The 12,434-nt window shown below is 36.8% G+C and overlaps 1 protein-coding gene across 2 annotated transcripts in view; it reads right to left on the bottom strand.

The window, feature by feature from the left end:
• Positions 1-3,305: 3,305 nt before the first annotated feature.
• Positions 3,306-12,434, bottom strand: part of FASTKD1 (FAST kinase domains 1) — a 36,952-nt gene continuing 27,823 nt past the window's right edge. For both annotated transcript variants that reach the window (XM_061435918.1, XM_061435926.1), the window contains exons 10-15: positions 12,184-12,312; positions 11,356-11,487; positions 10,876-10,989; positions 6,514-6,652; positions 4,733-4,847; positions 3,306-4,186 (exon numbers count right to left, since the gene is read on the bottom strand). In XM_061435918.1, coding sequence (XP_061291902.1) covers positions 4,091-4,186; positions 4,733-4,847; positions 6,514-6,652; positions 10,876-10,989; positions 11,356-11,487; positions 12,184-12,312 — 725 coding nt within the window. In that variant the 3' untranslated portion in view covers positions 3,306-4,090. The remainder of the gene's footprint in view (positions 4,187-4,732; positions 4,848-6,513; positions 6,653-10,875; positions 10,990-11,355; positions 11,488-12,183; positions 12,313-12,434) is intronic.

Here is a 12,434-nt window from a genome sequence, read left to right as displayed (position 1 = left end):
TCTTAGCATACACAGTAAGATGACATCTCAGTCTGTCCCAAACCATTACATTCTACTGTCTGCAAGTCATGAACTAATCATCGCTTATGGGTCTCATGTGCTTTCACAGACATGTTTGACTTCTAGCCTTACATGTGTTATTTTCTGAGAGGTCTGACTTGGAACTGACTTGGAGTATTCCATTACTTGTTAAGCAACTGCATAAAAATATGAATGTTCATATTCATAAAATACAGCTATAGCTTTATTTTCTGCATCATAAATATGGAAACATTCAATAAAATTCAGTCTTACTATGGATCTCTGAAGTATAATCTTGAGTACTTTTCTATATTGAACTGCACCCTGAGTATACAATCAGCAAATCCCAAAGGTGGGAAATTACAGGTTATTTAGCAGATAAATTGTTAAGAAGGAGAGATGCTAATAGATTAAGACAGACTTAGAAGCAGGGGTAGGAGAGACTTCCCTGGCAGTCCAGTGGTTAGGACTCTGCACTTCCAATGCAGGAGTCTGGGGTTTGATCCATGGTTGAGGATCTTCCTGAATGCTACATGGTGTGGTCAAAAAAATTAAAATGCAAAAAAAGAATGTTTTTAAAGATTAGGTAGAGAAAAATAAGGTAGGGGTGGGGAATTATGATGTCTAGAGATGCAAACTTGGGTGACAGAATTATTAAGGGGAAGTCTTTACTATAAGAACATGATGGTGCTGATAGAATTACTAAGGGAAGTCTTTACTATAAGAACATGACTGGTGCTGATAGAATTATTAAGGGGAAGTCTTTACTATAAGAACATGACTGGTGCTGATAGAATTACTAAGGGAAGTCTTTAAGAACATGACTGGTGCTGACAGAATTACTAAGGGAAGTCTTTACTATAAGAACATGAAAAGTCTTTACTATAAGAACATGACTGGTGCTGATAGAATTACTAAGGGAAGTCTTTACTATAAGAACATGACTGGTGCTGATAGAATTACTAAGGGGAAATCTACTATAAAAGCATGATAGTGGTTACTTTGTGGGGGAGAGTGCTGATCTATGTAGACATGAGATTAAGTTGTAAAAACAATGCTTTGGGATGATGTTCTAGAATAAATAACTGTTCTAGAATTAGGTAGTGGTGTTGGCATAATCTTCTGAGTACACTAAAAACTGACTATATACTTTAAAAAGTTGGATTTTATGGAATATATATCTCAATCAAAAAAAAAGGGACACTTTTATTTATAACAACCAAAGTTATTTAGATAGAAAAATCATCAAACAGAAATATAAGGACATAAAACCATTTGCATCAGGCAGCCTAGGGAAAGGGAAGTAAGAGATGTACACGAAAAGTCAGATTATGTGTAACAGTAAGTAAAAGGTACCTTAAGGGTCATTTAATCAAGATTTCCATGTATGAATATATTAATTATACAAAAACTGGGTTTTAATTTATATCCAAAGGAAACCACTTATAACCCTCATCAGCTTAATCATTTAATTCTAAAAGTTGGACAGTAAGATATTTCAACCTACTTGGGGGTTTAGTTCCTGTAATCATTTGCTTGGGAAATAAGACACACTCATGAATGTGGATAACAAGCACTTAGAACAGGATTTCAGCAAACACAAATGAACATCATGAGGAAATTCAAAATGAGGGAGATGGGTTACAAGGAGACATTTTTCATTTGCTTCCAATTCTGATTCTGTTTTTCAAAGAAGGTCCTGTGAAGTTCACATTTTGGAGCTCAAATCAGGCACAGTAATTGGATATTTTAAACAAGTACTTCAACTAAGCCTAAATTAAATATCAATGGACCAAAACACGCGCAGGTCACATGTTCTAAAGCTATGCTTAAGATTCAAGGCACTCTGGCTAACAACTTGTTTTGGGACAGAATGAATTTAGAGGGTCACAGAGTTGAAAGATGAAGTTTCAGATGGCCAATGACTTGCACCCCCACCAAGTAGCCTGTGGGTAGTTACAATATGGCTTTCTGCTAAGCACACATATTTGGAATAAGGGTTAGGGAGTTTATCACACAGTAGGCTCTTAGTAACTGTGTTATGAAATAAATATTAAAAAAAATAAAAAAATAATTAAAAAAAAAGAAATAAATATAAGACAGAAAATCATTATTCCTTCAAAATGTATGGGATCAGACCAGGTCAAGATTGGCCTACTTTGGGGGCCTCCTGGTGGCTCAGTGGTAAAGAATCCACCCACCACTGCAGGAGACACAGGTTCAATCCCTGGTTTGGGAAGATCCCACATGCCACAGAGCAACTAAGCCTGTACGCCAGAACTACTGAAGCCTGCGTGCCCTGGAGCCCTAGTGCTCCACAACAAGAGGAGCCACAGCAATAAGAAGCCCAGGCACTGCAACTAGAGAGTATTCCCCTGCTCACTGCAACTAGAGAAAAGCCCTCACAGCAATGAAGAGCCCAAAATAAATAAATAAAAAGTTCTTAAATAAATGAAATAAAAGTTTTTAAAAGATGGGTCTACTTTCACCTTAGCTACAACTCCCTTTCTTTGCTTCCATTTGTAAGAAAACTATCTCCTCCCACTTTTTCTTGAAGCAGTCAAGCTTTCATAGCCGCCACGTCACCAAATCTACTCTTTTCAAGGCTAACAATGATTTGCATGTTACTAAATTTAATAGACACTGCCCAGTCCTCATCTTACCTGAACCATCAGCAGCATCTGGCTCTTTCTCTTCTTGACTTCATGTTGGGGCGTCAGGACTTCAATCCTCAGACCTCTCCTCTATTCACACTCTCTTCTAATCACATTTTAGCAACTCCATCATCTCTCATCACATTAAAAACTGCTGTCACCTTACAAATTTATAACTAAGGCCTGGACCACTCCCATGACCTCCAAATTCATTTATTGAATTGCCTGCTTGATATCTCCTCTTAGATGTTTAAAAGGTATCACAAACTCTGTATGTCCAAAACCAAACCCATGATCTTCTCCTACCCACCCCCTCCTTCCTCTTTTCATAGACTTCCAATCTCAGTCAATGGCAATGGCATGCTTTTAGTTGCTCAGGACAAGAACTTAGAATTATCTTTGACTTCTTTCTCTCATACCTCATTATCCAATCAGTGAGCTAGTGATGTTGCTTGTGCCCTCAAAATACATTAAAAAACTGACAATTTCTCATTACCTCCACTGCTACTACTCTCTTCAAGTCACTTCTTGTCTGGATTACTGCAATCACCTTTTAATGGATTTCCCTGCTTATACAGTTGCCCCACTGCAGTTTTTTTTCTCATCAGCTAAACAGAGTAGCAAAAGTGATCCAGTGAAAATACGAGTTTTTATTTCTTTACTAGGAACTCTCCAATGGCCTCTTATCTCAGGGTAGCCAGGAAGTAGTATATATTTGACACTGTTATCAATCTCACCCTTTCATATACTTCTAACCTCCACCTCCCACTTGTGCTCCAGCCACGGTAGATTCCTTGTTATTTTCAAACATGCCAGGAATACTGGCACTTACTGGTCCTTCTGCCTAGAGTTCTCCACTCCCAGATAATTCCTTGTGTCTTGACTCATATATCACCTCAGTGAGTCTTTCCCAGATTACCCTATGTAAATTATACCCACCCACAATATTCCTATCACTCCCCCACCAAGGTTCAAATTTTTCTCTACAGTTTTCAATATCATCTAAGATATTGATATAATGAACTATATTAATTTATTGTGTTTAACTCAACCCATGAAAGATGTACTGTACTAACTCCAGTATACCCAGTATCTAAAATAGTAATTGGAACAAAAAATAATTAAAATAAAAAATAAAATAGTTCTTGGCACATAGTATGCACTCAAGGAATGAACGGTGAACTATTTAAGTTTCCTAAAAGCTACATGTCTTTTATATTAAGAATTTTAAAGTTTCCAAACTAGACAGTAGAGAAAATACTCAATTGTAAAATGTCTGTTAATTTTAATATTCAATTGACCTAGAAATCAGTCAGTTCTACATTATTACTTTTTAATTGAGTCAAGCCACTTAATTAAATTAACTCCAAATGTGACACAACATGATAACAACTAATTTTCAGTAAAAGCTACAATCATGATTTGCCTTCTCCAAATATCCGTTCTCTCAGATAGTCCATCCGAGCATCCCTTGTTGACAGTGCCATGGAGTTCCATTCGAAATGAGGGATCTGTAAAAGAAGTAACGTAGTCTAAACGAAAGCTCGAAAGCAACAACAAAAAAGATCAGCGAAGGCTTCTAAGAATACTGAAAAGAGCTGTAAGACCCTAAGACATTAGTTTACATAAGCATAGCCTTTGAACACTTTTTGGAAGGTTGTCCTTCATGACAACAGCTGGAAGACCCTTTTCTGCCTCAAAGCTTTCATGCTCCTAGTTCCTACAATAGCAAGAATGGACGCTTTTTCCTATGTGACTGTCCTATATTTATACACTAGCCTTTTTCTCTTATAACTCCATCCATCTCCATAGAGCCTCTCTTCATTGTAAGATAAATATAAAAATCAAGAGATTGTCTAGAGACAATTTAAAAACTGATTTTTATTTGCTATTCTTCAAAAAAAAAATGGAGAGTATTCTATTTCAGAGATATTTTAATATAGCTTTTCTTAATATTAAAAAAAAGGTAAATCTATAACTTTCACCTTAAAAGAGGATACATGTAAAACCAAAGTCTCTGGGGTTTTTAGAGGCTGAATTATATAAGTATTTCATACCTGAATCACATGATAGCCCAAAATTTCCAAATGTCGTTTTTTCATAGCAGATTTTCCTTTTAAATGAGGGATGTTTCTACAAAATGCTCTTGAATCCAAAAATTCCAAAGCGATCCTATATAAGAAAAATAAATATTTACTTCTGAAATTAAAGTGAGAAACTGAGTAATTACAAACATTTCAGAAACAAGGTGTATCCTTATAAACTAAATAAGCCAACTGAGTATGCTGCTGCTGCTGCTGCTGCTAAGTCGCTTCAGTCGTGTCCGACTCTGTGCGACCCCATAGATGGCAGCCCACCAGGCTCCGCCATCTCTGGGATTCTCCAGGCAAGAACACTGGAGTGGGTTGCCATTTCCTTCTCCAATGCATGAAAGTGAAAAGTGAAAGTGAAGTCGCTTAGTCGTGTCCGACTTCAAGACCCCATGGACTGCAGCCTACCAGGCTCCTCCATCCATGGGATTTTCCAGGCAAGAGTACTGGAGTGGGGTGCTATCAATGACAGGTAATCCTGTTCATTAGATTAAACCAAATTATAGTATCTACATGCTTTCATCTGTGTTTCTCTGTCCTGCATATATTTATTATTCACCTACCATATGTAAGGTACTGTGAGAGACATAAAAAGACACAGCTTATAGTCAAATGTATTAAAAAGCAGAGACATCACTTCGCTGACAAAAGTCTATCTAGTCAAAGCTATGATCTTTCCAGCAGTCATGTACAGATGTGAGAGTTGGACCATAAAGAAGGCTAAGTGCTGAAGAATTGATGCTTTTGATCTGTGGTGCTGAAGAAGACTCTTGAGAGTCCTTTGAACTGCAAGGAGATCCAACCAGTCCATCCTAAAGGAGATCAGTCCTGAATATTCACTGGAAGGACTGATGCTGAAGCTGAAGCCCCAGTATTTTGGCCACTTGATGTGAAGAGCTGACCCACTGGAAAAGACCCTGATACAGGGAAAGATTGAGGGCAGGAGGAGAAGAGGGTGACAGAGGATGAGACAGATGGTTGGATGGTATCATCGACTCAATGGACATGAATTTGAGCAAACTCCAGGAGATAGTGTAGGAAAGGGAAGCCTGCCATGCTGCAGTCCATGGGGTTGCAAAGAGTTAGACACAACTGAGCAACTGAATAACAACAAATAGTCAAACAAAGAACATAAGATATACAGCACATAACTGTAATTCAGTGTACAAAGCAGCTGTGTGGTTTTCAGAAAAGTATAGAGGCACGGGAGGTCCAAAGAAGAAGATACTATTTATTTCCAATGAGGACAGTGGGAAGGTTAGTGCTTTAGAGACTGCTCAGCTTTGGACCGGAGAAGGCAATGGCACCCCACTCCAGTACTCTTGCCTGGAAAATCCCATGGATGGAGGAGCCTGGTAGGCTGCAGTCCATGGGGTCCCTAAGAGTAGGACAGGACTGAGCGACTTCACTTTCACTTTCCACTTTCATGCATTGGAGAAGGAAATGGCCACCCACTCCAGTGTTCTTGCCTGGAGAATCCCAGGGATGGGGGAGCCTGGTGGGCTGCCGTCTATGGGCTCACACAGAGTCGGACACGACTGAAGTGACTTAGCAGCAGCAGCAGCAGCTTTGGACATGAAGGATGGAGATTCAGGCAGAAAGCACAACAAAAGCAAAGGTATGTAGGTAGAATTTGTGACATATATGAGGAGTATATTCTACTATAAACAATCCTTGATAGTTGAACTCATTAAATTGTGTCAAATTTAGCATTTAGATAATAAAATCTGAAGCTAAAAGAAAGTTACTTTTCAGCTCCTGGTGGCAGTCTTGATCCAGCTATTTGAGTATTTGATTCCAAGTGTATTTTTGGCAGTTTTTCCAAAGTTGTATTATGGCTTCCATAAGGAAGAGGGTTTCTCCTTTTATCCAAGATACACTCAAAGTCTATAAGGAAGCACAGGAATCAACAATATGAATCAGGTAAATTCTTATAGGTAAAATTTTAAGATATATCTTAAATATTTACACATGTATATAAAGACACACCCTCACAAACATGATGAGGTACCTCTCTAATTATCCAACTTCTTTCATTTATTTATTTATTTAGGCCACACCATGTGGCATGCAGGATCTTAGTTCCCCCTCCAGGCATAGAATCCACGTTCCCTGCTGTGGAAGTGCAGAGTCTTAACCACTGGACTGCCAGGGGAAGTCCCTATCCAACTTATTATATGATCCAAGAGCACCTCGTTGAAAATTGATCAATAAAAATCAACCAGTAAGTATTACCAAACTACTGGTTAACATGAGGGCTATAATTAGCACTGCACTAAACCAAATCACAGCTTCCTTGGTAGCTCAGACAGTAAAGCATCTGCCTGCAATGCAACCCAGGTTTGACCCCTGGGTTGGGAAGATCTCCTGGAGAAGGAAATGGCAACCCACTCTAGTACTCTTGCCTGGAAAATCCCATGGATGGAGGAGCCTCGTAGGCTACAGTCCATGGGGTCACAAAGAGTTGGACACGACTGAGCAACTTCACTTCACTTCAAGCCAAATCACATTAAGAAGTTTTATCTCAATCCTGTTAAATCTCTTGTTCACAGTCTGAGAAGCTAAACCAACTCATCAGAAAATTAGCAGAGACAAAGATTCAGGCAAGCATCCTGTCTTTCCTGTATGAACTGTACATCGGGTAACTAAACAGCTGACATAGGAAAGTTCTTTTTAGACAAAGTCCAGCTAATAAATGCAGAAGAAATGATAGATGCACAGTATCATTACTTTGCTACCCCTGACGAATGATGCATTTAGATAATAATTTAAATGGCTGCTAAAATCATTAGGTGACAAGCTAAGGAGCAAACTTCCTAATGGAGGCACTGATGACCTACAAACACACTGATGAATCTTAATATAATAATAGTAAGACAACTAGAATTGTATGTCTTATGATAAGATGCAATAAGCACATACCACTTATGAAAGAGCTGGCAAAAAAACCCATCCCTACTGTCCCCAAACTAACCTGGTTGAATAATCTAGTCAAACCTCTAGATCTAACTATTGGTTTACAGGAAAAATGGGGGATGCAGGAGCATGTTGAATGACATCACAGAACTGCAACTGGAAAAGTTCAAAATATGAAAAAACAAAAAACTTATTTTCAATAAATAAACTGTAGAAGGAAAAAAGAAAGGTAGAACTTAAAAAGACAGATTACCCAAAGGTAAAATTTGGATTCCAATTTTAACAAACAGTAAAATACAACATATACAAGATAATGGAGATAAGATAATGGAGATAGTTAAATGTTGATAAGCAATATAATATTAAGAAATTATTATGAATAGTTGTAGAGATGAAAATGATGGCACTATGGTTATATATCCTTTTAGATATACCTTTTGAAATGATATAGTATCTGTGATTTGTTTGGAAAGGATCAGGTGGGATTCTGGTTAGTGAGTATTGATCATTTTTAATGCTGGATGAGGGTTCATTATACTATTCTCTCTATTTTTGTATATGTATACTATTCTATTTTTGTATATGTATTTTAATTTTTCCCATAATAAAAACAATGATAAAAGTATTTAAACCAAGAAAAAAAGAAAAATGAAAAAAGAAACAAGGAATGAAAAAGAGTGGATTTAATTACCTATTCTTAAGGGAAACTGAGGCACTGAAGCATCTTCAAGTTAATTATGAAACATGAAATATACTTTTTTCATTTTTAAGAGAATGAATTCTGGAGCTAGAATGCATAAGTCATTCTGGCTTTGCCATTTGTCAGCTATATAACCTTGGGCAAACAACAATGTCTCTGGGCCTCAGTTTCCTCATCTATAAAAAAGAGTATTTGCAAAACTTAAGGGGATATAATAAGCTTATTATATATAAAGCACTTAAGGGCTTGCCTGGTAGCTTAGTGGTGAAGAATCTGCCTGCCAATGCAGGAAACATTGGTTTGATCCCTGGTGTGGGAAGATCCCACATGCAACAGAGCAACTAAAGCCATGCACCACAATTACCAAGCCCATGTGTTCCTAGAGCCTGTGCTCACAACGAGAGAAGCCACTGCAATAAGAAGCGCACACACCGCAACTAGAGAGTAGCCACGCTCACCACTATTAGAGAAAAGCCCGTGCAGCAACAAAGACCCAGCACAGCCAAAAATAAATAAATAAAATTTTAAAATAAATAAAATAAATAATGTCTAACATAATAATCAATATGTGAGTGTATTAATTACTATTGTTGTTATATGAAATTACAGCATTGTTTGAGAGATGCACATAGCAGCAAAAAACCTTAGTAAACTATAGCATACTCATTCAATGAAATATATACAGTTACTGAAAAGAATGTTGTATATTTGTTGACATAGAAAAAATATTCACAATATATAAACAAAGTTGGGCTTCCCTGTGGCTCAGCTGGTAAAGAATCTGCCTGCAATGAAGGAGACCTGGGCTCGATCTCCAGGTTGGGAAGATCCCCTGGAGAAGGGAAAGGCTACCCACTCCAGTATTCTGACCTGGAGAATTCCACGGACTACTACTACAGTCCATGGGGTCACAGTCAGGCACGACTGAGCGACTTTCACTTTCACTTCACTTTTAAAGTCACATACTATAAAAAGTCATTTTGGTTTTAAAAAATCAGAATTTTTTAAGATACATATTGCTTGTACACATGAAAAAGTACTCCTTGTAAAATTTAGAAAGAAAACAAATGTCATTAAAAATGAAAAAAAAAAAAGCCAAAAAGAGAAAAACAGACACCAGAAGCAAACAGTGGTTGTATCATGGGTGGTTTTCCTTTTTTAGGTTATCTGTCCCTTCTCTATAAGCATGTGTTATATATCATATAAGTAAGTGTTTTCTTCCCAATCTTAGTACCATTGTACTAAGTGGTACTAAATGATAATCATATACCATTGTATTAAATGGTACTAAATGGTAATCATACAATTGTGTTAATTATACCATATCTTTACAAATATTACCAATTAAATCTTATTTTTAATGACACATATATTTTCACATAAAAATAAGCTACTTGACAACATAAGGTATTAATACAAATATGAACTGGCAATACAATGGGCTTGGGACATAATAATCCCAGTTTCCTGTTCAGTTCAGTTCAGTCGCTCAGTTGTGTCTGACTCTTTGCGACCCCATGAATCGCAGCACGCCAGGCCTCCCTGTCCGTCCCCAACTCCCGGAGTCCACCCAAACCCATGTCCATTGTGTCGGTGATGCCATCCAACATTCTCATCCTCTGTCATCCCCTTCTCCTTCTGCCCTCAATCTTGCCCAGCATCAGGGTCTTTTCAAACGAGTCAGCTCTCTGCAACAGGTGGCCAAAGTATTGGAGTTCAGCTTTAGCATCAGTCCTTCCAACGAACACCCAGGACTGATCTCCTTCAGAATGAACTGGTTGGATCTCCTTGCAGTCTAAGGGACTCTCAAGAGTCTTCTCCAACACCACAGTTTAAAAGCATTAATTGTTCGGCGCTCAGCTTTCTTCACAGTCCAACTCTCACATCCATACATGACCACAGGAAAAACCATAGCCTTGACTAGATGGACCTTAGTTGGAAAAGTAATGTCTCTGCTTTTTAATATGCTATCTAGGCTGGTCATAACTTTCCTTCCAAGGAGTAAGCGTCTTTTAATTTCATGGCTGCAATCACCATCCGCAGTGATTCTGGAGCCCAGAAAAATAAAGTCAGCCACTGTTTCCACTGTTTCCCCATCTATTTGCCATAAAGTGATGAGACTGGATGCTATGATCTTAGTTTTCTGAATGTTGAGCTTTAAGCCAACTTTTTCACTCTCCTCCGTCACTTTCATCAAGAGGCTCTTTAGTTCTTCTTCACTTCCTGCCATAAGGGTGGTGTCATCTGCATATATGAGGTTACTGATATTTCTCCTGGCAGTCCTGATTCCAGCTTCTGCTTCCTCCAGCCCAGATCAAACCTATGCTCCCTACAAGTGGAAGCACAAAGTCCTAACCACTGGACTACCAGGGAATTCTCTGAAAATCTTCAAGATAATGAAATAACTTTTTTAAATTTTTAAAATTCCAGCTGATGAGATGATTCTATTTAGTCTGATTTTCTGAAAGTTGTTAATAACCTACCAAAGACTTACCTACTGTGTAGTAATAAGGTGTAAGAACGGAGGCTTTCACAAAATTGATTCCTCCCAGTACCTCTGCTAACATTTTATAAATCTGCTGTTGTGCTCCATTCATGCTGCCAAAATCTTCATGAAATAAAAACAGTTAGTTCACTTAAAATAATCAGTTTTTGAACGAAAATCATTCCACATCTACAAACTAAAAAATAAAGATTAATATTTCCAACAAGAGCCTTGCTGTACTAATAATACCATATGCAATGACATTAAATTCAATACAAGTTCTTTGGCTCTCTCCCAAAAGAGGTTTAGTGTCCTAAATATTAAGAAATTTTTATAACACAAATTTCATCTACAAAATGTTTCCATTAAACAAGTTATGGCACTCTTGGAATTCTGGTGTCATGATAGGTTCAACAATAAAAACCGTGCACTACCTAATAATGTGCTTTAGAATTAAACTTTACTTTCTGACCCAAAGAAAACTCAAACCTTTATTATAGTGTTGTTGACAGAAGCGGTCATGAAACCACGGAATCTGATATTCAGGACATTCCAAGCAGACTGCTCTATTTAATTCCATAAGACGAAATTGGACCTTCATATTTAGAGACGAATATATAACTGAAATTTAAAAAATACATTAATAGACTTTGAACTCAGCAAAGGCAATTCATTTTTCACACTCATTTATCCCATTAATGACTGTAACTTTTATTTTCATATTATAAACTCATTTCATTTGTATATACATGTTCTATATTTTTAAATTATTACACTCAATGTGATCATTAGGACCAACATCTATGTTGTTCTCCCTAATTATGAATGTTAAAACCATATTTTTAAAAATACTGCCAAAGAATATTCATTGACCTAATATTCCACATTTAGCAACTTATCCTAAGGAAACAAAGATAAGGACAATGTCAGATTCTATAAACAAAAAACAAACTAATGATATCAAAAAAAAATGTAATGGCATGGAAAATCTTTCAAAATATAGTTCAATGATAAAAGGCAACAGACAAAAGTCAATATATATATAATTCAAATTTTGTCTTAAAACATATAGATATATCAACATATATATATGAAGTCAGGAGACATAAAAGAAACATTCTAAAATATTAAAAATGGCAGTTTCACTTGGTAAGATTATGAATAATCTTTCATTTTCTATTTTATACTGTTCTATAGTCTACAATAATAAACAAAAAAAATCAGTATGAACATTTAAATGCTTAAGTAGGTAGGCAGAGCTGAAACTTGGATTTAAATATAAGTGATAATGTATTAAATTAAATTGTTGATACATACGTTCAAGTTGAGAATCTAATCTAGCTAAGAATTTGATGTTAAAAATTGCCTTCAATAGGTCTTCGGGAAAATAATGAAGCGTGGCCAAAGAGTAACCAAGAAACACTAACACGAGAGGATCCAATACACCTAAAACAAAATTACAAAAAAAATTTTAAATGTACAGCTGCTTCACATACATATAAATACATACTTTATTCAGTAAAACCAGGTTTTTAAAAAATGATACGAACACAGCCTTGACAAAATTA

Source organism: Bos javanicus, chromosome 2, assembly GCF_032452875.1.
Source record: "Bos javanicus breed banteng chromosome 2, ARS-OSU_banteng_1.0, whole genome shotgun sequence".
NCBI classification, from domain to species: domain Eukaryota; kingdom Metazoa; phylum Chordata; class Mammalia; order Artiodactyla; family Bovidae; genus Bos; species Bos javanicus.
This window is presented reverse-complemented; position numbering and strand designations above follow the sequence as displayed.